This window comes from Stylophora pistillata, chromosome 4 (assembly GCF_964205215.1).
Source record: "Stylophora pistillata chromosome 4, jaStyPist1.2, whole genome shotgun sequence".
NCBI lineage: Eukaryota > Metazoa > Cnidaria > Anthozoa > Scleractinia > Pocilloporidae > Stylophora > Stylophora pistillata.
The window spans coordinates 34,902,159-34,927,404 of record NC_142522.1 but is presented as its reverse complement, the minus strand read 5'-3'; the positions used below and the strand labels follow the sequence as shown (position 1 = coordinate 34,927,404).

Here is a 25,246-nt window from a genome sequence, read left to right as displayed (position 1 = left end):
TATGAAAATCCTTGCTGAACAAGGTTCTCTTATAGGAAACCTGGCAGTTGCTCAGGATAGAGCTATCTCAACTTTAATTTACCCAATACATTCACACGAACTATGTGTTGAAATTGCTGATATTATTGTACAAAACTGAATGTTGCACACAGAGGTTAGGAGCTTTACAAATAATGCGAATTTTGAAAAAAAAAAAAAAAATTTTCCATTTATGTCCCATATCAGTTTCAAAGTACAAAGGAAAAACCTCAGATACTTACAAATAAATTCATTAAGCACTAATTTACTAACAGAAAGTTATACACATTGACACACACCAAATATCAATATGTTAGTTCATGGTCAAGGAACTATGAAATAGAAAGTTCAACACCATTCAAGTAGACATGATCAACTGATGTGGGCATGAAAAGCTATTATTCAGGAAATATCAGAGGGTTGTTGTTATGTATAGCATTTTCTCCAAGCATTGTTAACATTCTAGATTTCTGCTTACACTAGGCAGCTGAGGGCAATTGGATAAATAAGGAGCAAGCAACATGAGATCTGTTTTTAAGGGCTCAAGATTTAACATATTTTCAAGAAATCATTTGACTTATGATCATTGATAAGACCTAAGGTCCTCTAGCCTCACAAGCAAGGAAATAATTATTGTCAATGTATCTCGCAGGTAAATCATAATTTGGATTTAGAGTCTTTAATATTTGAAAGGTGAGAGGGTTAGGGGGGGAAAGCAGGTCCAATGCACATATTTTCAATACATGAACTTGCATGAAGCACATTTACATTTTGCCCTGGTATTTGTGAATTTCAAGCTTTCGGGAAAGCTTAAGGGGATACTGCAGGTACTGTACATGCATGATGGTAGACAATTAATTATATAAACTTAATTGCATGTGATAATGATATTACAAATTTGATTGTAATGCAGTCTTACAAGGATGTGGCTGCCAGGATTCTTTATTTTCCCCACCACTATCACTAAGCATAGTTAAAATCCAGAAACCTATAATTTTTAATGAATAAAAACATCATCCAAAGTTCTATTCTTTTACAACTCCCACAAGAGCTGGTCTAAGTGTCCTTCCATGCAGTTTATATCCAACTTTTTCAACAACAGCAACAGAGCCTTTCTCTTTATCTGGTAATGGAATCTGGAACAATGCTTCATGACTGTGTGGATCAAATTTTTCATGTAGTGGATACACTTTCTCTAAACCATTCTTCTTAAAAACCTTCTGTAACTGGGCTTCAGTCATTAGAAGCCCATCATACAAGTTCTTCAAGTGAGTATTCTTATCTATCTCCTCCTTGGGAACAGTTTCCGTTGCTTTTCCTAATATGTCTGCAACTTCAAGAAGGTCTTTGGAGAAGGCCTGAATACCAAACAGCCTGGCTTCATCAATTTGCTTCCTGCTGCGGGATAATATGTTCTCATTATCTGCCAGGGAACGTTTGTACCTGTCCTGAAATAGAAAAGTCATCAGTTATTTTATTATTTTTTTTTTTTGTAACATAAGCAGGATAGAAAAAGCATTTAGTAAGCATGTTTGTTTGACTAAAGACAGGTTCTCACTACTGACAGAGTCAGTCATAGGTGCTCTTACAACCCAGCGAGAATAAAAAAATCAGAGTCCATCATAGGAGCATTTCACCTCAGTGGAAATCCAAAATTGAAGTTGTAAGCATAGTCATAAGCCAGAGGGAATCAACATCAGAAGAACCAGAACAGTTTCATATTCTTCTGATTCTGTTTATGACTCCCATGCTTATGATCCAGTGAAAACCACATTGTTGGAGTCACAAGGAGAAGAGGAAGAACCAATTGATTTCTTGGCCAGTTCTCTGGCCATCTACAGGCTCACACCTCCCACAATCCAGTTTTTACAGAGTTTTAAAGTGTCATTGATATTTTTTCTTTCTATTTTGTTGGCTAGATTTCACCAGAAATTGCTTTGCTTCGCTTTAAATGGCTTCAACTCCATTATAAATAAAAACCAGCCTTAATTGGTTTGTTTACTGATTGGGCAATGGTAGATTGACAGATTACATCAGACAACAGAATCACTCAAGCCTGGTTCACATATAATTGCAGACGATCGCACGACCACTGAAACCACTCAACCAAAGATCATGAATTGCATGTTCACATATGATCGTAGCAATCTGTGACAACTGAGTCCATGGCTTACCATTCAGCGGTAATACAATGTAACTCCAGTCAACCAACATAAACGCTAAGGACGCTGAACTTTCAATTAATAGATGTTAACATTCTGCTTCTGTTGTCTTTACTTAAATGGAGAATTGCTGCCAGATCAAAGAAGAAACATCACTTCTTGGTGCAGAAAGTCTTAAGAAAGAGAGAATTCTTTGCTAAAGCGATTGAACAAACAATCGTATTTTCTAATTTCTTCCATAAACTGCTCCGTGTCAATTTTGACCTTCCATCTTGTCAAAACACACGCACGTGTAAAAGTTGATAAACAACTGGTTGTCTTGGTATCATGCCGCTTGCCACATTATTGGATACATTCCAATCGTATGATCGCAGAACTTTGTTCACATATGATTGCACTCCATCGCAGACGATCGCACAGCTGTTCACATATAATCGCAGATGATCGCTGGCGATCGAGTGCGATCGCCTGCGATCATATGTGAACCAGGCTTTACTTGAGACTTAATCACAATGTTCATGTTCAGAAGTGAAACCCCATAAACAAACACTCTCCCTTATACTGATTTGAATGCTATCTCAGTGAACATTAGGTAACTGAATACATTCAAACGTTAAGCAATATTTGGTGCCTATAATTTTTCCTTCTCTTTTTCAAGTAATCTGCAAATATTGGTGACTTACAGGACGTTGTAACATAAGTCCTTTACGCAAATGTTTGCGCTGACATAACTCAAATTATTTTAGATATAGAGCACTATAACAAAGTCATCGATCCTGTGAATTTTTCTTTTCCTAACCGTCTTCATACTACCGTGCAAAGTTTCCCAGCATCGAGTACGTCTTAAAAATTAAATATATAATTTAGAGATCTTTTAGTTCATAGCTTCATGATCTCCTTTAGAGTGCTGTTACAGTGTCCTTCTGCCATTGAAGTCTTTCACCTACCTGAAGATCTTTTATCAAACTTTCTTTTTCTTTTAAAAGACGATCGTTTTCGGTTTCTTTAACTTCATTGGCAGTATCTGATGCTTTCCCTCCTGGCTGCGAGGATTTCTGATCAGATTCAACGCTTTCTTTCGACGTAGTTGCGTTCTTGTTGGGACTTGACTGAGCAGTGCAATATCTAAATTTTGTCCCCAGTAAACGCGACAGCTGAACGTAAATATTCAGTTGCCTGGAATGCTCGGGCTGTAAAACAGCAGTTCTTACGGTTGTTAAGGTAGATCTCAACATCGTTCTTACTGAATTTGAAGAAGAGAATTTTGATTAACTTCACTACTGCCGTAAATTATGTGCAAGTTGCATCACATTCACGTGGGTTTTTTTTCCTCGAGCTGTGTAACCGAACCATTCCATGGCTATTCAGGCCGCTTAGCTCCCCGGGTATTTATTTGCCTCCTTCCACTCGTAACCAGTCTTTCTACTTCAAGGCATTGTCATGATATTACATGCCAATCACTCCATATTGTGAATATAAATTGTAGTCTTGGAGTTCATTTATCGGTCGCCTGATTGATAGACTGAATAAATAAAATAAGACTCAGGAAAGCCTATTTCCTCTACAGCGTGGAGAGCAAAAGCGCTGCTAAGGGTTGTTAAGGACTAAGTAAAGTTACGTTTTACAATAGTAACACAGAGGCACCTGGAATGTTTCAAGTTTCAATTGTGTAAGACCCCCCAATCCTTAGAAAATAATTTTACAGTCTACATTCCCGAAAAGGAAAGTCCTATTACGGGTGCTGTCCTTTTTACATTGAATTACCACTGTGTTTGTTGTTATCATTGTTCTTCTTATTATTAACTGCTCTCTGAGGCCCCAATTATACGGTCGTCGGGTACCCGAGACAGCCCTCCCCCCAAGAAAACTCTACGGAGCGTTTGTATGAAATTTGACATCTGTGTTAGCGTAGCTTGCGTACATCCGGTTATATTACCTGACGGAGTTTAGAATAAACGGCGGCTGAACTCAGGCTATGTTAGCGTAGCTTCTTGTGACTCTCCTTTTTTTCTGGCTATCAATCATCTCAAGATCATTCAATTTCAAGTGTGAAAAAACTGTTCGAACTCATCTATTCGACTTTACTTTCCCCCTGTTCATTTCTGACAAGTCTCTTTAAGCCGAAAATTAACGCGGGCACATGAATATTCAATTCACAGCTTTTTAACCTCCACTGAGGTAGATCTCAATCATTTACGGCCCATTTTTTAAATTTCATTTGACTTGCGGATGAAAAACAACTGAATACTAGTTTCTGGGGGCAATAGTTGGAACTCCGTCAAGTCTGAAATTTTTTCAGGCTTCCTTCTGCAATCGTTAAAATTTCGGTCCACCTGTGAAGATCCCTTTTTGCTTGACCCCTTTTTGTAATTCCATCTCTAAAGGCGTTTTACGAGCACTCAACTAAACGCTATGGACAGCTCGAAGCGACGGCTTCGCCCTTTGCAGGTCGGTGGAGAGGAGAGCTCATTTGAGAAGAAGCCAAATATAATCACACTTTTCTCTACAAAGGTATTTTGATGAACGCTAGAGTCTCTTTGCTGGTGGAAAAACATAGTGACCTGATGACGAGTCCCTACCCTCCCTCCCTTATACCCAACCAATAACCATTGGACCCTTATTCAGCGAGAAAAGGGCGCCAAAACAGTTTATATCATGTCAGCGGATACTCCCAAGTAGACAAGTAGAACGCGGGCATCTCCGAACTCAAAGAAAGTTCGGAAACTTGGAGTGAGCTTAGAGAATTAGTCTTATATTTTATCATGTCTAATCTAAGTGTAACTCCAAATAAGATCCGGAAGGTCGACCCCGTTGACGGAGCACAAAATTCGCATTCCGATCAGCAAGAAATCATCGAAGAAATCAATGCTGTACAGAATCAAATCGACGCACTAAATGAGCAAGCGTCCGAGGAGATTTTAAAAGTTGAGCAGAAGTACAACCGACTTCGAAAACCACACTTTGAGCAGAGAACGGACCTCACGAAAAAGATACCAAACTTCTGGATGACGGTTGTATCCTTTTGTTACTTTCGTTTTGTCCCAAAATTTCTCTACACATCGTTCATGTTGCACACTGGGTAAAGGTCTGTGACATGTTGCCTGGAACATTTTAGCATATTTTGAAGTAGGGGATCACTGGTTAAGCTTAATTCCCTTAATCTTCTCTCTTTTAACGAAATTAAACACAATTATTAAATTTATTGTTCCATTTAACATCAGGAGATCGGTTGCGAAGGAAGCTTTTTCATTAGTGAACAATATTAATAAATGCACGAATATATCTGTTTATCATCTGTTTTCCTCGAGTAACGCAACGATCCGTACATTTGCATCGTAAAATTCACCCCGATTTTGTTAATTTACTAGCGGCGTGTTTTCCATATGGCTTTAAGTTATAAATCCTTCAAAGAACAGATGTATTGATCATATAAGCCTTGTTAGGTAACCCTTACTGACTAATTTTCAATTTACATTTTTCATTTTGGATGCAATAATCGGAACTGACCCTAATTGAATTCGCGAAGGAACCACTTATGATGCTTTACGCGGCCAAGACTGGATTTGTTAACACTATATTTCTGCAGCCTGCGAAAAATTTAAGTCTTTGATGTTGAAGAGAGATACATGCTAGAAAATCAGTGAAATTTGACCAAGTCAAGTGAGAGCGACAAATCAAGATGGAGGAAGAACAGAGTATCTACATTCTAGTTACCAGACCCCCAACGAAATTCCACGGGAAGTGAAACAGATTACAATGTGGGGCCGGAAAAAATTTGAAATTAGTCACTTCTTGAGGACCATCAATCACTTAAGCCACATGTATTTTCTAAAGATAAACTGATCTGTTGATAGATTTTTAAATTTTTCAAGGTTAAGCACTGAATTGAATCCTTTAGAATGAAATGCCTTGTTAATTTAGTATTTAAGTAATAGATTATTATTTATACATTGATATTTAAGGACTTTTAAAAATGCATTTTAGAAATGCTTAAACTTGAATATAACAAGGTGTCCAGTGAATATAAAAGATTTCTTGGGTTAATATTCTAAAATACTCCAACTGAATTTTTGTGGCTGGTGCTATTTTTCATCCATACATGGAACCATTGGGATGTGTTTTCTCTTGTTACTTTTAACTATTCCTTTCTATATTTCTAGATCAATGCCCTTTAATTTAACTTTGATTTAGAAATATTCAGAACTCTCGGAGTCCATATCACATATACAAACCATGTGATTTTTGGTACATCACGTTAGATATTTCATCTTTGAGTGGTAGTTTCTTAAATCAGTTTTGAAACTCTCAAGCTGGAAATTGATATCTGTACACTACCCATGGTAAACTAAACTCTGGAAAAAAATTTCCTTGACATTTGTTGCACAGTTTATAAATCATCCACAGATGCAGTTGTATATAGATGAGGAAGACGAGGAAGCTTTGCAATACATGACATCCTTAGAAGTTGAAGAATTTGAAGATATTAAGTCTGGCTACAGAATAAAATTTGTAAGTCCTTGCTTTTATTAATTTAGTGCCATATAAATGTTTTATTATTTTGACCACCTCCCGGTTAGCACAATGGATAGAGCACTGGACTGTTGTGCGGGAAGTCGAGGGTTTGAGCCCCGGCCGGACCAACACTCAAGGTCTTAAAATAATTGAGAAGAATATGCTGTCTTTCTATAATATCAAGAAACGGTTAGATATTCTGATCTTCTCGGATAGGGACAAATAAATGGAGGTCTCGTCTCCTGCAGGGTTAGGGGTAGGAGACATTAATTTCCCACGCACGAGATTACTGTTTGATGGATGTCCTTTCCTGGGGTGGGATGGGTGGGTTACTGGGCCTGCAGTAATTGGCGCAAAGCTGTTGCGGTGTCCCTGCCTGTCGGCAAATCTTGTAAATTAAATCAAATCAATTTATTGTAATTATAGCTTAGATTTACCAGTGTTGTTTTCTTTCTGCTCTTTCTTTGGAGTATAACTGGTATTGAGTATCTCTTATTATCATGAAATTAACTGTGAAATTAATTGTGAAATTAACATAGTCAGGAGAAGTTGTATGGGGATTGCTTCAGAAAGAGAAAGTGTTTGAAGTTCATTTGCATTAACCTATGGTCCTATTTCAGGGTTTTGCAGAGAATCCATATTTTACAAATGAAATGCTTTTTAAGGAAGTTATTGTCAATGAACATGGCCATCAGTTATCTAGGGCAACTCCTATTAAGTGGAAAGGAGGAATGGTAAGACATATTTTTATTGTGTTTGTAGTAGATACTGCTGCACTGTTAACCTAAGGGTTATTTTGGACAGCATGCTATGATCTCTCTGTTATTAATAGGGACCTAAAGCAACCATGACGGCAACGAGGACATGGAAAAACAAGAGATCTAATTGGCAGAACAATAGCTTAGCACATGCGTTTTGAAACTTTGTACATTTCTTAGCCGTCCTATGCAAAACAACAATGTGAAATCGCCAAAATTTGCGTCTGCAAACTGAAACTGCGACGGCAAATTATTTGAATTTCCATTTGGAACTCAATGCTACTTTTAAATGTCATGCTGAAGTTGAGCTGTGGCGCCGTATAAGACAGTAAGCTCCTGCAACCATTTTGAAATTCTAACTAAGAGTAGAAATTCATTTTTTAATCGAAGTCTTCCTTGGCGTTGCCATCCTGATTGCGTAAGGTCCCTAATAATAGTAACAGGACTGATTGGAATCTAATTTAGTCTGTAATCGTGCAAGTGGTCACAAAATTAGATGAATCCCACAGGTATCAACGAACGCTTTTCATTCCACTAATTTATTCGTGTTTTTCTCATTGCCATGTTCCCACCAATCACGTAGCTCCTTTTTCTGCCTATAAAAGCACACACAACCCACAATTCCTCTATTTGCTCCGACGAAGGGCTAACACTCGAAATGTCAGCTTTTATAATCGTAACGGTGGCCAATTTACCATTTCAACTTTGTTGATATATTCACAAAATTAGTTGACTGCAAAGGGGGAGTCTGATTTATTTATCAAGAGTATGACTGCAGACCAAATTGGATGACACAAAGTCCTCTAACCAATTTATTTTAACCAGTTCAATTTCTGAAAATTAACAAATACAATCTCTTTGGTAGAGATATTGTCTAGAGTAAAAAATTCTTCTACTTTGAAATTTCCCAGTTTTGTAGGGTAAGTGGTCGTGGCTAGGGTTATTGTAATCAATTCTGTGTTTGATGGATTTAGCTAAGGGGAATTTTTATGATTGGCTGCCTTAACTGTCCAATTACAGGTGTCTGATCACATTGTCAGGCTGCACTGTCCAATCACAATTCTACAGAATAATTAGTGTAAAATAAAGCAGCTGATATATGAATCAAATTTGGGGAAATTGTACTGGTTGTGATTAATAGTTAGGAAACTCAGTGGCTCTAAGTTTTTTTGCACATAGTATTGAACCTACAGACCAATAAGGACCTCTCATAAATTTGTATTGATAATAACGTGATTCCAAGTGCAATGTGATGTAAATAAGCACAAGTAGCTTTTTTACAGACAACAAAATTGAGTGAGTCCATAGGGCAAATACAATTTGTAGTCTTTCAAAAATTTACACATGAAATAGCATTAGCAAAAGTCATGAAAGAGAAAATCATATTTGTTGCCTCTTCTCCACCCGATGTCTTATATGAATAAAGCAGCTTTGCCCATGGTAAACTCTAATGAGACAATCATTTATATATCACTGTCAATATTTCTTTTTTGTAAAAAACACAGATCCCTCACAAAAGAATAATATTAATGTCTTCATCATGTGATCCCTCAACAGGACCTCACTGAGCGATACAGGAGGCAAAGAAGAACAAAACTAGAAATAATGAAAGGGGAAGAACCACAAAGTTTTTTCAGGTGGTTCACAAATCAAGAGTCTGGAGATGAGTTAGGAGACACAATTAAAGATGACATATGGCCAAACCCTCTGCAATATTTCTTGGTATGTTGTGTTATGTTACAGTGTTACAACAAACTGTTTATAAACCACTATGGTCTAGTTCTCAAAAGAAGTCTTGGTACTGGTTAGTCTGTATGAAAAAAAAGAGCTGTCCTCTTTATAGTAAGGGACGAAGGGCTAGCGTTCCGATGAAGGGCTAACATTCCTTTGCTCCGATGAGGGGCTAACGCTCGAAATGTCAGCTTTTGTAATCGTTACGGTGGCCAATTTACCATTTCAACTTTGTTGATATATCTAAATTATTTCGTTACCCTCACCGATGCAGCCCAAAACAGTTTCTTTAGAAACTATCAGCCTTTATTCTCTTTATAGTAAGCACACTCATTTTTGTACTTGAAAACTTATGCAGAATGTGTTATTGTTTTGTTTTTAGCCTAGTAGTGTTTTTTTTTTTTTGTGGGGGCGGGGGGGGGGGGGGGTTAACTCCCCACAAGATCTGGCTGTGGGAGTACACCCTTCATAGGACAGAAACCAAAATGTATTTCAAAATCTATGCAAGTCAGTCTTGTTTATGCCAGCCTCTGTAATTTACATGACTTGTGCGGCATCACTGAAAAAATATCTTTTTCCCTCAAAGAGTAAAGCAGATATAGTTTTGCAGCATCTTAATATTGTTTTCAAATGTGTAGGGTTCCACAAGTGGAATTCAGGAAGAGGATGAAGATGATGATGATGATGTTGACGATGACGAGTCAGAAGATCAGGTCATGTCTCTTGCATTTATAATCTGCCAAATTTTTTTAGGTGTAGCTTCTACATTTTCATTGCCTTGTCATTAAGTCAAGACTTTTTTGTTACAAAGGAGATGTACCAAAAATTGCAAAGACCCCTAACTAGTCTTTTTTAAATATCTGAAAATGCCCTATTTGCGTGGTAAATCAACTGATTAATTGATATTGAGTGAGGAAGTGGGTGATTTAGAGACTGAATGACCGACTGATAGACTGACTGCCTGACTGACTTACTAGCTAACTGACTGAAAGTCTGTTGGCTAACTGACTGATTGGCTGATTGATTGATTGACTGTTTGAAATCATCAATTAGTTCATCATGAGTGCATTTATCAAAAAATGTAACTGAATGACCAAGGAGAAGGTTCAAAGCTCTCATTAATCACTTACATAACTGCATCTCAACTAAATCTGTGTCTGCCTTTATCTACAGGATGATGTCGTAGTTGTGGAGGAAGAAGATGAAGATGATTTGGGTGATGAAGGGGAAGGAGAAGATGATGATGAAGAAGACGACGAAGATGATGACGATGAAGAAGAGGAGGAAGTGGTTGTTGAAGAGGGAGAAGAAGAGGAATTGGCAGAAGGGCAGGAAGGGGAGACACCTGTTGTGTATGAGCTGGAGGAAGAGGATGATGATGGTGATGAGGAAGCAGAGCAAGGGGTGAGACATAGAGGAACAATTTGACTCTTAACTCCCATGAGTGACCAAGGCAGAAGTTCATCTTAAAATATCAATACAGTATTAAGCAGAAAAAGTGATAAGAATAAAAGAAACAGATCAATTAAAGAAAAATTGTAAAATGATCTAATACCAAATTCTGTGAACTATCTTCATTAAAATTGTTTGGCAGACAGTAAGGAGAATTACTTATGAGATCGTGGGTGTGAAATGGTTAAAGAATCAAATTTGATAAGGAAGGGGGGAGTGGAAAAGTTTAGGGAAAGAGGACAGAGGTAGAAGGGGAAAAAGGGCCCCTAAGTGTTTCCATTTACAGCAGAATTATTGAGAATTGCATCCATAATTATGATGCTTGTATCAACTGTGAATGCATAGACATGTCTTATTCCCATAGGTTCAGAACAAACACCAAACAGCAGGGCTATGCACTAATTTTTCTACTTACTAGCCAAGTGGCTAGTGACAACTTAGATGTTACAACAATTTCAGTTTGTTTACTCACCAAACTAGGTAGTGGAAATTGAAAACCACTGGCAAAAACTGAATTTCTATCAGTCTGTGGTTAGTTGGCTACTGTTAGTGTTAAGCTCTGCAAACAGGCTGTTACTGCTTTTGAGCCATTTTAGTCTAAATTTATGAATGGTTTTGAGGATGTAGCTCATTTAATGCCATAGCCTAATCATAGTTATCGGGGACGTAGCGTCCATATACGCACGTACGCCCGTGCGTACAGCTGAAATCTGGAAAAAAAAAATTTTATTCCCCTATGGCATTTGTCACAGTTACCATAAAATAGGACCGATTTTTAAATTTCGAATTAAACTGACGCGTGTGTATGTTTTTCCAGTACCTTTTCTACCCCCTTTTTAGTTTTAGGTTACCGAAAACTCTAGAGATGGGTAAAATAAACAACTAACTACTACATTTTCCGACGCATTTATTTATAAAAAAGTTCCGCGGAAACAGTTTGAAATAGCATTTCCGAGACCCTAAATTTCAAAATTTTCTGGGGGAGCATGCCCCCAAACCCCCTATAGTTAGGGGCCCTTTCGGCGCTCCCAATTTCCGCGCTGTGTATACACCTTCAAAATCTCACGCTACGCCTCTGTAAGTTATACTTTAACTTGCCACTCTTCATAATAGAGTTGACGAAATTTTAAAGCAATTGTTAGTATCGAGGACTCTCGCTTTAAGGGGTGCTTTGACTTCTGACCAAGTCATTGTGTTATATGCTAAGACATAACACTTGTCGTAGTACCTATTTCCACCCAGGGGGTACAAATGGGTAGTATTAAATTGAGGAAAACCTTAGGAAATACAGGACCACACTACGATCCTATCGGCTAGTGATCATACTCCTTTTCCCTTCTTGCCAAAGAAACTCAAGCTCTGACAACCATGCAAGGCAGTCTCATGTAGATTTTGCCTGGAGGAAGCTGAAAGTTGAAGTTAACAGTTTTGTTTACTTTTTAAGGAGGAAGCCCTTCTCGAGGGAGAAGAAGACGAAGAGGATGTGGAGGAGGACGAAGGAGTTGAACAAGAGGATGATGACGAGGGAGATGAAGGGGAAGAAGAAGAAGAAGATGACAGCAAGACAGAAGAATAACAACGTTACATTTCTACCTTTGTGTAATCAAGATATCGTGTTCAAGTCATCCACTAAATTGTGGATGTTTGACCTTGACACTCGAGTGAAACATCCAAGTTTCTCTCCTACTGAAGTTACACTGTGAGAGTGCTTTCCAGTCCTCAATCAAAAACTTATTGTTTTACAAAATTCATATTTTTTATATGCGCTTTATCACTTCATTTATTTCCATTCACAGGTTTGCATGACTCATTGTGTGATGCCAAGTGTCACACTTGTTAGTCTTTGGTAGGTTTGTCGGATGGCATACCTTCGCCCTTCTTCTATTTCTCGAATTCATTGCCCTATTGACGCAAGTTTATCCTTATTAAGGAATACCTGTTGAATTTTCGGGCTATGGATCGCTGATTTCTGATTGTTCATCCCGAATTAAAAACCCATGTAGATAGAAGGTGATTATCGAAGGTATGTGTGTAATCAAAGAGATGTTTCTCACGAAGGTTGTATGTATGCTATCTCAGGGCTACGCATGTAATCCCAAAGATATTTACGTTATCCACAGATACATACGGGGACATGCGTAGTCCTAAACTTGTGACGTAATGTGCTCACAGCATTTATAGAATGCGGGAGGTCCTTAAATTCAGAGAAAGGCTTTTTTAAAAAAGTTGTCATTATTTACCCAAACGTTGATCCTAAGTGATAGTCACTCGACATATTGTCGCTGTAACGGTTCTTGTAAAATTGTACCACTTCAAGTCACCAAGTCTACCTACGCACAAAGAAACTCGCAAGCCAATCTGGATGTAAGGCAAACGGAGGAAAACGAATAAACGACGAGGACAGATAAATAGAGAGTGGCTTAAAGAAAATAAAACGAAAATGTATCAGACAGGTACTAAAAAGTTATCAGGCTTAACCTACTTATTGGTTAAACGCCTGCGCATGTGTGAACATTGTAGCGACTTGGTGGCGTGGTTTTAGGCTGTCAGAACCAAGTTGTCTTACACGAGTTACAAACAACCGCAAAAGCCAGGAAGTCGGGGTGGTTTAGAAGCGGAAAACTGTATGTTAAATCAACATGATACTCATACTTGGTGAAGCTTTGTGTTCGAGAAGTCTTGAATTTTCATTTTCCCAATTTTTGTCTCCTCTAAAGGTTTCTAAACGAATGCGATTTTTCCTATGTTTTCCTTTAAAGTTTTGCGCGGGAATTTGGCGCGCGGCTGGGCAGGAGTAATCCCCTCGCGCATGCTCGACGTTTGACTGCTGTGTTAGCTTAACCTTGCTTTCAATTGGTCTGTTAATCATCTGATCTATTAAATTAGACCGCTGGGTTTCTGTTGTCAATGTTGGTCGTCACTCCTGGCACTCTAAGTTCGTTTGCCAGTCTTGCAATTTGTCAGACTCGTTTAACGACCGGTACCTCCCCCTTAAAAAGCATCATAAGAAAGGATGATATGAGGTTGATACTTGCAAATCTTCTGAAATCCTGTTAAGTTGAACGATAGAATAGTATTCCTTTGCCCTTTTAACGGTATTGCAAGCACTGACTTTTCTCTCTGAAGGGTTAGCGATAAATCATGATTTTCATTGTTCAAAAGAGGAATCTCAAATCTTCCAATCAGACTTTTTGCACTTTCATCGTGTGATTGCCGTAATTTATTGCAAACTGTTTATCATTTGATTGTAATAAAGGTTTTTAAGTACAACTGCTCGTTCCACTTAACCGTAACTTAACAGAACTTGACCGTCACTATCTGTACTTCCGTTAGACATACTTAACCGTCACTGGACGTATTTGATCGTTCCTGGACGTATTAGACCCTCGCTGGAAGTATTTGACTGTCATTGGACGTATTAGACCGTCCCTGGACGTATTTGATCGATATTACAGCACATATTTCACCGTCTCTGGACGCACTGGACTGTCACTGGAACAACTTGACCCTCACTGGACACTTGAAACCGTTAATTGACGTATTAGACCGCCACTTCACGTATTGGACCATGACTGGACGTATTAGATCATTACTAGACGTATCTGACCGTCACTGAAGGTATATAACCGTCATTAAACATATCTAATCATTACTGGATAGAGCGCTGGACTGTAGTGCGGGAGGTCGAGAGTTCGAGCCCCGGCCGGACCAACACTCAAGGTCTTAAAATAATTGAGAAGAATTTGCTCCCTTTCTATAACATCAAGAAATGGTTAGATATTCTAGTCTTCCCGGATAGGGACGAATAAATGGAGGTCCCGTCTCCTGCAGGGTTGGGGCAGGAGACGTTAATTTCCCACACACGAGATTACTGTGTGATGGATGTCCTCCCCTGGGGTGGGATAGGTGGGTTAGGACAGCAGGTCCACATCAGCTATTACAGCTGCCAAATTAATCAACCTGCTAAAACAAATAAATAAATGAAAAAAAAAAAAAAATGACTGGACGTAAAAGACGTCACCACGTACAGTCACTGGACGTGTTGGACCGTCACTTCACCTGATTGACCGTCATTAAATGTACTTTAGAGAAAATAAGGGGTCCCTTTGTTTTCTTTGGATGTTTTTCACCTTAACAAGACGAATTTGACGGCAAACGGTTAAAATGTTGGCAAATTTAAGGCTGACGAAATATCTTTCCATTGCTGTCACCATAAAAAATTCTTACAGTTAAATTTTCTTACGACTGAACGGTTAAAATTTGTCAATTATTACGCCTTACGGCTAAAGTTTTTGTCCGTATAGCGGCAAACGCTTAACCCCATTGAGACCCTTACTTAACCATCGCTGAGAATATTTTGCGGTCATCGGAAGTCCTCGACTGTCACTGGAAAAACTGATCGTCACTCGATATCTTCCCCGTCTCTGGATGTATTTGACTTCATTTCGTAACCTACTTCCATTCGTGCTTGATTAACCCTTACATTGACTTAAACATCAGTATGCATATTCTCCCTGTCGTTCTCCATACATTTCCTTGAGGCACTCAAGGAGAATTTGTTTAACAATCAAGAGCTTTTTCTTAGTTGATGATCATTTCCTTTATTCTCACGACCTTAATGTTTGATTCAGGGGTGATATTGTATGGAGAAATGAAATTAGATATTAGTCACTCTTGGGTCAAAGGGTAACAGTATGTGTGCTTCAACATCACTGGTCGTTTTTGATCGTCATTTCATCAGTCACTAGAAGTACTTGATGGTCTTTAAACGCGCGTGACCTTAACTAAGTGTATAATTAACAATTGGTTCATGCTTTAGCGTGCACTATCGAGTTATGGAGCACGTGAGAAGTTTGGAGAGCACGAAAGAAGCGTAAGAGTTGCCCGAGGCGATAGCCGAGGGCAACTCTAGCTTCTTGAGTGCTCTCCAAACTTCCCTCGTGCTCCATAACTCGATAGTGCACAGCTGAAAGCATGAACCAATTGTTTTAGAACATAGCCGGTGGAATTGTGCCTCAAATGTGACGCGAAAAACGGACAACAATATCAGTTGAAGCGAATCGTGAAAGCGCTGATGCCAAGTCTCCTTTTCCTTTGTTTTTCTCTTTTCCTGCCTCATTTAAGAACTCTAGCCCATGGGAAAAGGTCGAAACATTGTCTTCGTGTTCGGACTAGCAGGCCAAGTTTCTGTTTGTATCCGTTATTGTCGCGAAATGTATTATTTTTCCCCGCACTAGCAATGGCCGCTCGCGCGAAAAAAAAATTTCTGGCGAAGTCGGATTTGTTGACGCTATCAGCGTGCACTATCGGGATTTTGAGCACGCTTACTTATAATGAATTTGATTGCGCGACTCTGCTAGCTATGTTCTAATTAACAATTGGTTCATGCTTTAGCGTGCACTATCGAATTATGGAGTACGCGGGAAGTTTGGAGAGCACGAAAGAAGCGTAAGAGTTGCCCGAGGCAATAGCCGAGGGCAACTCTAGCTTCTTGAGTGCTCTCCAAACTTCCCACGTGCTCTATAACTCGATAGTGGACAGCTGAAAGCATGAACCAATTGTTTTAGAACATAGCCGGTGGAATTGTGCATCAAATGTGACGCGAAAAACGGACAACAATATCAGTTGAAGCGAATCGTGACGGCGCTGATGCCGAGTCTCCTTTTCCTTTGTTTTTCTCTTTTTCTGCCTCATTTAAGAACTCTAACCCAAGGGAAAAGGTCGAAACATTGTCTTCGTTTTCGGACTAGTAGGCCGAGTTTCTGTTTGTATCCATTATTGTCGCGAAATATATTATTTTTCCCCGCGCTAACGATGGGCGCTCGCGCGAAAAGAAAAGTTTCTGGCGAAGTCGGATTTGCTGACGCTATCAGCGTGCACTATCGGGATTTTGAGCACGCTCACGTATAATGAATTTGATTGCGCGACTCTGCTACCTATGTTCTAAAGGCTGATAGTTTCTGTTTGGGGCTGCGTCGGTGGGGGTAACGAAATAATTTGAATATATCAACAAAGTTCAAATGGTAAATTGGCCACCGTTACGATTATAAAAGCTGACGTTTCGAGCGTTAGCCCTTCGTCGGAGCGAATCAATCAATTTTCACTCCGACGAAGGGCTAACGCTCGAAACGTCAGCTTTTACAATCGTAACGGTGGCCAATTTACCATTTCAACTTTGTTGATATATTCAAATTATTAACTAAGTGTAATTCGTCATCACTGCATGTATTTGATTTCCTTTAACATCAAATATGGAACCTTTCATCAGTTATCTTTTATTTTATTTTTTTCAATGCCTTAATTTTTTTTTTTAAATAAAGAGCACAAATAAAGACTATTAGTATATACTAAAACAGTGGATGGCGTTGAAGGCGCGCTCTGATTGGCTAGTCAAACTCCGAATATCCTTTGCTATTTACCTCCGAGCAACTCGGGAAAAAATGGCGCCCGGTTTGCATCCGTAACAAGCGAAGAAATCACTCAAATTAACAACGGTGGTGTATATTATCTCACTGTGTTAGTATATACTAAAACAACTATTCACCTCAGTGTCGGTGGTTAGCGTTGGATATTTACCTCGCCGCTTCGCGGCTCGGTAAATATCCACCACTAACCACCTCCACTTCGGTGAATAGTTGTTAATTATTGTCGTTGCTGTTCATGCACACTGCCAGCTTCAATGAAACCAATTGTTTTTCCATAAACACCCCCTTTTCCCTCTCATTATTTGGAAAAAATTCTACCACAAGTATCCCTTCATTAGTTGGCGGTTCTCCACCAGCCAATGATATATTGAAAATATTAATATGTAAGTCAACGAGGGCTTTTTATCCCATTCACGGAATATTCTATGGATACAATTATGAAAAGATGTCCTTTTCCCGCAGCTACAATTATATGGATTTTAAAAAATAAAACAATTCTGTTAAAGATGATCACCTCTTTCCTTATGAGGTAACGAAAGGGACATTGGCAAATTGAAAATTTTTACACTACTATTATATTTAAATATAGTTATAGGAATTTTATACATAAAATTTACCTTTAATCTAAAACTTCCAACCACTCTTAAGTCTACATCCCCTCTGGCGTATTCAACACTAACACAAAGCATATAAATTATGTTAAATACTCTATACTTTAGATGACAAGCCCCTCTCGTGGTGCAGATGCCTTACATTTCTGTACAGACAGCATCCTGACTTTTGAAGAAGCTTATCATCAAATCTCTCCAAGTAAATTTGCCAACGAGATTTCTAAAGGCATCACAATCTTTTACGGGCGCGCCATCATTTGTGTCCATGTTTTGAACTTCCTTTTCTTGACCTGTGAAGTTGGGAGATTCACTCAGTTGGCGCAAGACACGATTGATGCACACGCAAACCGGTATAACAGACGTTCGGTCAGAACGCGACTTTCACGCGTGTGTGTTGATATGAATACCTCACGAATTGTTATATCAGTTATGAGGAACGCACACCTACAAAAACAATGCTCCCTGAGGTTTTCTCGATGTACGAAAGGATTTCAAATTGCCCCGATTTTTTCTACGGACCCTGAGTTTCTTTGGGACCAGCAGGAACCGTGATTAGGATAATTCAATGAGCAGATTACCACGGAATTGACAAGAGGTAACGAGACAAGTTTGTAAATAGCCCCTATTTTTGGGTCTTGCATTGTTTGACGGGTAGGAGGGGTGTAAATAAATCCTTTCTCCGTATCCACAGGGGGCAGGGGAAGCCCAAGACCCTCTTGACCCTTCCCACACGGAGGAGGTCACTGTGAACACGCAGCTCTTTTCTCAAAAACCCCTTACCTAGACCTGAGCAGAAATTAACCGCCCCTCACATTTACGGTAAATACACGTTAAATGTACGAGATACCTCAAACTTCCAACTAACAGAGGATCGAGCGCATAGAGCCAATCATAAGCATCTTCCTCCTTCTCCGTTGTGTTACGCACAAGAAATCTGCAGTGTTTCGTGCGAATTGAGAATACACTGAACGACTGAAAGAGATTGTAAAGCAGTCCCAGTTTCAAGATTTACAAGATTAATTTCTCATTCATTCGTATGGGGAAACAAATAACTGTAATAAAGCCATAAAAACGGGCTTAAACATCCAACTTTTTGTCATTATTTCAGTACAACTGTTCCCTTTAAGCAGATTTCAATTGACTGCCGTAAAACTAAAACCAAAGTAATTTGGTAATACCAACTACGTTGAAATTGTAAATTGGCCACCGTAAAGAGTTAAAAAGCTGACGTTTCGAGCGTTTGCCCTTCTTCAGTTCGAATTTGCTCTGACGAAGGGCTAACGCTCGAAAAGTCAGCTTTTTAACTCTTTACGGTGGCCAATTGACAATTTCGACTTAGTTGATATTACCAAATTACTTTGTTACCCCCACCGACGCAGCACCACAGTTTCTTTAGAAACTTAACCCCTTTAAAAACCAAAGTAATTACAAAAGAACGTCATAACAAAGATTTGAATCATCCTTAACCCAGGAGGAGTCAAAATTCTGACCACACTCAGGCAAGATATTCAACGTGAAAGTTTATTTAGGATGAGTCAGCCAGTCTTGTAGTATACGCACCCTACTACAATCTGCAACGTACTGCAAGTATTCACTGAAACTGAAGGGTTATACAAAAATAGCCTGTGCTACGCCAGATACGAAAAACCACTAAAAAACCACTCTTAAGAAGTGGCCAAAAACTACGTGGAAACGTATTCCTCATCTACTGCAGCAGCACTGTACCCCGAGGAAAGGGTAACTAAAATAAACCTAGTTACACTACTAATCACACAAAAATTCAATGAAAGCCGTGATATTTTACAGAGAGTTGTAAAACAAAAAAGAAAGTGATCAAACCCTAGACTGACCGACCCGGCTAGAATGACTTAATTTTCCCGCGAAACGCTTAAATAATCCGAAACTAACGTGCTGCCACGCGAACCTCTTCAACGTGCCGTCAGAATATTAATTTCTGACTAATTCGTTCCCACGTCACTCAAACGTCAGAAATTACATCTACCAAGAGCGCGGGAAAACACAGACGACCAAATCAAGATTGGTTTTCATTTGGTGTCTGATTGGTTTGGAGCATGGCGCGTGCTCTTTGGACCAATCGAAGACCAAAGAAAGCAAAAACCAAAGAAAACCCAAATTACTTTTGACAGGAGGTAGTGTGGCCGAGTGGTTAGAGTGTCGGACTTGTAATCCGTCGCTCCCGGGTTCGAGTCCCACCCTGACCACTGGATCTGTTTCACAGTAGCCCCGAGTTCAGATCCTTGGCCACCCTTGTAGATAGCCAACTAGTTTGCCTCCGGCCAGTTGGGGTTCTTAATGATGTTCTTAATGATGTTATGTTCAATTTAGACCATTTGTTTCATTTATTTGCAAGGACCACAATGGAAACTACTGGTTCACCAGTAATTGTGTAATCCTATAAAAAGACTTTTTTTTTTTTAGGTCAGGAAGATTATTAACTTGAAACTAACAGTCTCGTATTGCTATAATATACCCAAAAAAAAGAACTACAAATTCTCACCACAACATAGTCAGGACACTCCACTTTAGAACGCTTCAAGTTGATCAGAAACTGTTCAACCTGTGACCAATCACAATCAAGAACATTAGATGTAAACTGAGGCTCTAAATTTCAAGTCACTTAAACTATTTTTCTGGAAGATTTTACTCACTGGGTCCCCTTCCTGGCGATAGAGAAGCACGTAAGGTTTCCGAACAACCTGAAATGATATAAAATAGATGAATAAAACATCACACCGTTCTAAGAGACGCTGGTTGGTTCAGTAGAAACTGTGCTGCCAAAAAATGAGAACCTCTGCGCACGAACGAGGAAATACGCTGCGAAAATTTCTCACTGAAGGCAAACCCATACGAGATGTAGCAAATTACAAGAGTTGCAATGAGATTTTATACTCACTACATAACATTTGCTCCATCTACAGCTGCACTCGTCCATAATGTGAAGGTAACCTCGCTTGCTTGTCACCGGGCTGTGGATCACAGATTCAAGATCGAATCACGAGTTTTTGAGGCAGTGTGGCCAAGTGGTTAGAGTGTCGGACTTGTAATCCGCTGCTCCCGGGTTCGAGTCCCACCCTGACCACTAGATTTGTTTCACAGTAGCCCCATGTTCAGATCCTTGGCCACGCTTGTAAATAGCCAACTGGTTTGCCTCCGGCCGGTTGGGGTTCTTAATGATGTTATGTTCAATTTAGACCATTTGTTTCATGTGTTTGCAAGGACCACAATGGAAACTACTGGTTCACCTGTAATTGTGTAATCCTATAAAAAGACTTTTTTTTTTTTTTTTGATTTAATCCATCAATATCATTCTCTCAGCATGGGACACACTTAAAAATTGCATTTTTTCGCAGTTCGACGTAGTAGCTTTGTCTGGCAGGTTTCCAGGATGAACTATCTAAACTGATTAGCTAATGAAAATAGAATTGTAACGGAAGGCCCCCCCCCCCCACAAAGTTACAATGGATAAACGTAGCAGAGACGGTAGTAATTGTAGTAGGTATGTTCTCGAATGTGGTTGTGTTCATACATTCTTTTTGGCGATTCTCCCTTTCACTGAGAGATCACTCAATTATTTATAAAAAATGTAAACTCGTCATTCTATGACATCGTTCACAAACCGTCTGGAACACAATCCGGTAATGGAGGACAGTTAATACGCAGAAATCGAGGTCAAAAATAAGAAATAACTACTACAAAAAAACTAACAGAACAAAATCAACAGACTTCTCGTTGAAATGGAAGTTCAATAATTGGAAAAATGACTGGGCTCAAAGTTAGTATCTGAACAACTGTACACCTACCCCTCCATCCCCTAACCCAACAAGTTAGGGATAATGTTAGGTTGGGAGAGGGGTGGGTGCGTAAGTGCTTAGACGCTGACATTGATCCCATTTTTCCACCTTAGGACACTTTTGACGCTCTCAGAGCGACACTCACTCCCACTGTCGCTAAACAGAAAACATGGAGGCCAATAATAAAAGCAATAAGAAAAAACAAAAATTATGGTGGGGGATTACTTACTTTCTCCTGACAAGAAACACCTCTGGTACGTAATACTCCACTTTAGATTCATCTTCTTGTTCTTTTTCTTGTATTTCCAACGCGCTCGCACTGCCCTCAGACGAAGGAACTCGACTCTACAAACAATTAGAAGAGAGAAACTCAAAGCATGTATTACAAAATACGAGAAAGAGAAACTGCTTTCTGTTGGAGTCTTGATTAAGCGTTAACGCTTTCACACCCAAGATCTGATAGGTAATCAGTCTCCCCTGAAGCTGCTACACACTTTTTTGTAAACAAGTTACGTAAATTTGGTTCTAGATCAATATTTCAACTTCTACTTAAAAAGGTTGAGTATTCTCATAACCTGTTTTCTGGATAATGCATGGATATTTTAGGGAGAAGTTACTTGTCAATCACACCTAGGAATTGAAGGGTTCAATTTTATTCTTACTTTCAAGCATCTTTGGGTAACAAGTACGCTTCAATTGCAACCCTTAACACTATCCCAATTACATTGACTTCATCTCTTAGAGAAGGAGATATAGTGTGCCAAAGACAATAATGCATAAATCACTCACCAAAGCCTTGGCTTCACACAAGTGCTTTCTCCACGTTAGGAGACGAAGACACTGAAAAACAACATGTAAAAAAAAAAAAGCCAAATCATGCAAAAGTGACTGCTTCTATGATGACACTTATTTATTTATTTATTTATGCACCGACAGCCAGCACTTCAAAGAGCTTCTAGGAATATTTTCGAGTCAGCGAAACGCTACGTGGCTACAAAAAAGGTCCTAGTAACCTCCGGTGGAATCGCAGGTTCATTAACTATTCGAAATCTAGTGTCCATAAACTATTTCACGTAAACAAAAATTTATCTCTTTTTTTCTTTATTCTTTTTTATTTTCTTAATAAAGATACATGATCACATCGACGTGTCTATCATTAACAAAAATAACAGTAGTCGTCCATTACCTTTGTTATCAAGTTTTCTTTAACTTTCTCAGGGTTAACATCTCTTGTAAAACGCAGTGGTTTCCCAGCCGGAAGTGACGCAACTGACAGAAACGAGGAAGATAACGAAATAGAACCCAGGCTAGTCCGGCTGGAATAGGTACTTCCAGCCGAGAAAATTCCCGGATCAACCAACACGTTGTCGGGACGGTCAGAGGACATGAGCGTCTCACCAAGGCACAGGATGTGACGAGTTTTACTCACCTTGGAAATAAGAATTTGTTACAAGAAAACTTCACAAACTATGTTTGACGAAAGGTTGGACATTGCTACAATTACTGCAGATATAAATGGCTATTTAAAATTGACCTATTCTTCAAAGACTGACGAAGAACCCGGTTCCAAGACGGAAAGATTTCTAAAGCAGTGTTTGATAAGAAAACCGTATTCGTTAAAAAGGCGGCAACATTTGACGCGCTATCAAAGAGAGAGAGTTTGAAATCACGTTAACTCCGCGCAAGGAAGTTTGAAAACTCTTTTTTAATGGCATTAATTGGCATCAGCTCTTTACTGGTCTGCAACTACTCAGCCACTCCACTACTTTCATTCCATTCCGCCTTAAGTATTAAACAAGGATTCCTTCCTTGAACCCCTAGTCTTCCTTAGTCTCTCACAGTCCTCCACGGTTTACTCTCCTTTTTTCCTTTGCGCATGCACAAAAACCCGAGTAGGAAGCCATGGCTATCATCACTTACCTCCTGAATTCTCTCCAGTTTATCTAAATGTGACTGATGCTCATCAAGCAGTGATATCCCCCTCGGTTTCCACTCACCAAGGTTTTCTTCTCCTCTTACATAAATACTCGAAGTGTCCATCACTGCTCTCTTCTTCGTTTTCATCACTACACAAACAAGAATACACTTCGGTCACATCAACAGCGTACATGCAGGTACATGGGAAGAAATAATATAGTTTGTTGGTTTCGTTAAACGAGACTCTCTGAAATAGCAGATGTGTAAAAGCGAATTGGTGAATTTAGCATTGCTTTACTCCGTGGCGGTAATTCAAAACCAAAATAATTACTACAACCATCGTACGAAAGGAAAATCTTGTAGGGAAGTAAAGAGAACTTGAAGCAAACACATGTAAACTGTCTGAAGTGTGGGGAAACATGACAAGTCAGGTCGACATTGCTTTCAGTTTTGTATCTGATTGTTAGAGAAGGTTGAGCGAAATTTCTGGAAACCCACAGCGCGTAGAAAAGCAAAATTCAAGCCGTTGTAGTTCCCAATTACTTCCGACCCTCGATAAGAAATTCCTTGAAGACAGTTACTTACGTTGGCCGTGCTCATCAGCGGGATGGAATACCAGTTCAAATATATCGCTGAGTTTATCACTACACAACAAGAAAAAAACAATAAATCGAATAAGCTGACACTAAAGATCCAGCAATTCAGTTAGATAACAGCAATTTTAAAATCCAACCATCTGCTTTAACGGCGTAGGCTGATGTATAACTTACTTTTCAGGACGTCGCGAAGAACCGAACAAACTCCACACAGACCTGTAATTAGACAAAATAAAGCTTGGAAAAGAGTCCTGAGTGCCAAGTGCTGAACAGACAAATAAAACCAACGGTATGTAGTTTTCCTACCGTGAGGAGGTTTTGGAATCTCTTCCAAAAACGCAAACGGGAATATCCTTTGTGAGACACGAAGTTTGGCAACAGTTTTCGAGCTGCCAGTAAAAGAAATTCATGAGTTAAAAATTGCTAGAATCTTCCATACCCCGAGGAAAAAATGGTCTCATTCTATTGTCTTGTTCATACTCATGAGAAAGCATCTTGGTTGATTTCAATTTCTTTGAAATAAAAGCGAAACTTAACACTGAAACAGTTCTTACAACACAAAGTTGAATTTTGATGTAATCAAACAAAACGAACCTCAAGGTACGCAGATATGGTAACGAACACAAGCTCTCCTGGCGGAGTCACCCTGCAAGGTAGCATACGTGAAAAACGTAAGGCAAATCACGGCATTCTCACAACCTACATACATACAAATCCGGCAGTTCACCTGTTCAGTAAAATGGAATTATGAAGCGATGAGTCCCAGGCTGCTTCGAACCTGAATACGCATTTGTTTTCATCCGGGTGGGACTGGACTTGAGGTGACAGCACGTTTAGTGATACAGTATGAGGTGAACTTTCCCCTGAAGGGGGAAGGGTGACAGTTGTGCGTACACGACCTGTGAGGAAACCAATAAACTCAGGGTAAGTCTTTTGCGCGTCCTTCGACTGATTTTGTTTTAACCATCGTTGAACAAAGTTGGATGTCCGTTGAGACAGCTGTGACAATGATCACAAAACGAAACTTAAGCTAATATTTACTCTCTTGCACCATTAGGTAGACCGCGAATTCTTTAAAGCAAGATTTCCACGATTTATCCGGTTAAAGATGACTCGTGAGTAGGTCCTTTGTCGTCCTTACATTCCGAGCTCGGAATTAAGGACTTTTGACCAAACCCAGTTGTCCAAACCCAGTTGTCCAAACCCAGTTGTCCAGTCCCTAAGCCATTAATTAAGGGCTGTTGTCGCAAAC

At 39.3% G+C, this 25,246-nt stretch overlaps 3 protein-coding genes across 5 annotated transcripts in view; 1 reads left to right on the top strand and 2 right to left on the bottom strand.

The window, feature by feature from the left end:
• Positions 1–944: 944 nt before the first annotated feature.
• On the bottom strand, positions 945–3,533 carry LOC111322948 (grpE protein homolog 1, mitochondrial). The gene is made up of 2 exons (XM_022926189.2): positions 3,128–3,533; positions 945–1,466 (listed from the first exon to the last, which is right to left on the bottom strand). The coding sequence occupies exons 1-2, from the start codon at positions 3,413–3,415 to the stop codon at positions 1,044–1,046; spliced, it is 711 nt and encodes a 236-aa protein (XP_022781924.2). The 5' UTR covers positions 3,416–3,533; the 3' UTR covers positions 945–1,043.
• Positions 3,534–4,853: 1,320 nt separating this feature from the next.
• On the top strand, positions 4,854–12,397 carry LOC111322939 (protein SET). The gene is made up of 7 exons (XM_088758221.1): positions 4,854–5,194; positions 6,567–6,689; positions 7,313–7,426; positions 9,008–9,172; positions 9,820–9,894; positions 10,355–10,585; positions 12,078–12,397. The coding sequence occupies exons 1-7, from the start codon at positions 4,943–4,945 to the stop codon at positions 12,207–12,209; spliced, it is 1,092 nt and encodes a 363-aa protein (XP_088614347.1). The 5' UTR covers positions 4,854–4,942; the 3' UTR covers positions 12,210–12,397.
• Positions 12,398–17,290: 4,893 nt separating this feature from the next.
• The window catches only part of LOC111322899 (kinesin-like protein unc-104), a 35,144-nt gene continuing 27,188 nt past the window's right edge, over positions 17,291–25,246 (bottom strand). For 2 of the 3 annotated variants that reach the window (XM_088757752.1, XM_088757753.1), the window contains 14 exons: positions 24,722–24,893; positions 24,589–24,640; positions 24,301–24,383; positions 24,169–24,210; positions 23,984–24,042; positions 23,402–23,547; positions 22,668–22,910; positions 22,271–22,321; positions 21,711–21,826; positions 20,584–20,656; positions 20,339–20,386; positions 20,188–20,247; positions 18,517–18,641; positions 17,776–17,959 (listed from right to left, as the gene is read on the bottom strand). In XM_088757752.1, the coding sequence (XP_088613878.1) occupies positions 17,923–17,959; positions 18,517–18,641; positions 20,188–20,247; positions 20,339–20,386; positions 20,584–20,656; positions 21,711–21,826; positions 22,271–22,321; positions 22,668–22,910; positions 23,402–23,547; positions 23,984–24,042; positions 24,169–24,210; positions 24,301–24,383; positions 24,589–24,640; positions 24,722–24,893 (1,307 nt within the window). In that variant the 3' untranslated portion in view covers positions 17,776–17,922. Of the gene's footprint in view, positions 17,960–18,516; positions 18,642–20,187; positions 20,248–20,338; positions 20,387–20,583; positions 20,657–21,710; positions 21,827–22,270; positions 22,322–22,667; positions 22,911–23,401; positions 23,548–23,983; positions 24,043–24,168; positions 24,211–24,300; positions 24,384–24,588; positions 24,641–24,721; positions 24,894–25,246 lie in introns of all 3 variants that reach the window. The other variant, XM_022926118.2, reaches the window with a different exon arrangement.

What these genes read in the sequence shown, in the direction of transcription:
- LOC111322948 (XM_022926189.2), bottom strand. Translation starts at nt 3,415, where the DNA reads ATGTTGAGATCTACCTTAACAACCGTAAGAACTGCTGTTTTACAGCCC. An exon ending in GTTTGATAAAAGATCTTCAG is followed by an intron (nt 1,467 to 3,127) that starts GTAGGTGAAAGA and finishes TTTCTATTTCAG; the next exon opens with GACAGGTACAAACGTTCCCT.
- LOC111322939 (XM_088758221.1), top strand. Translation starts at nt 4,943, where the DNA reads ATGTCTAATCTAAGTGTAACTCCAAATAAGATCCGGAAGGTCGACCCC. An exon ending in CAAACTTCTGGATGACGGTT is followed by an intron (nt 5,195 to 6,566) that starts GTATCCTTTTGT and finishes TTTGTTGCACAG; the next exon opens with TTTATAAATCATCCACAGAT. An exon ending in TTAAGTGGAAAGGAGGAATG is followed by an intron (nt 7,427 to 9,007) that starts GTAAGACATATT and finishes ATCCCTCAACAG; the next exon opens with GACCTCACTGAGCGATACAG.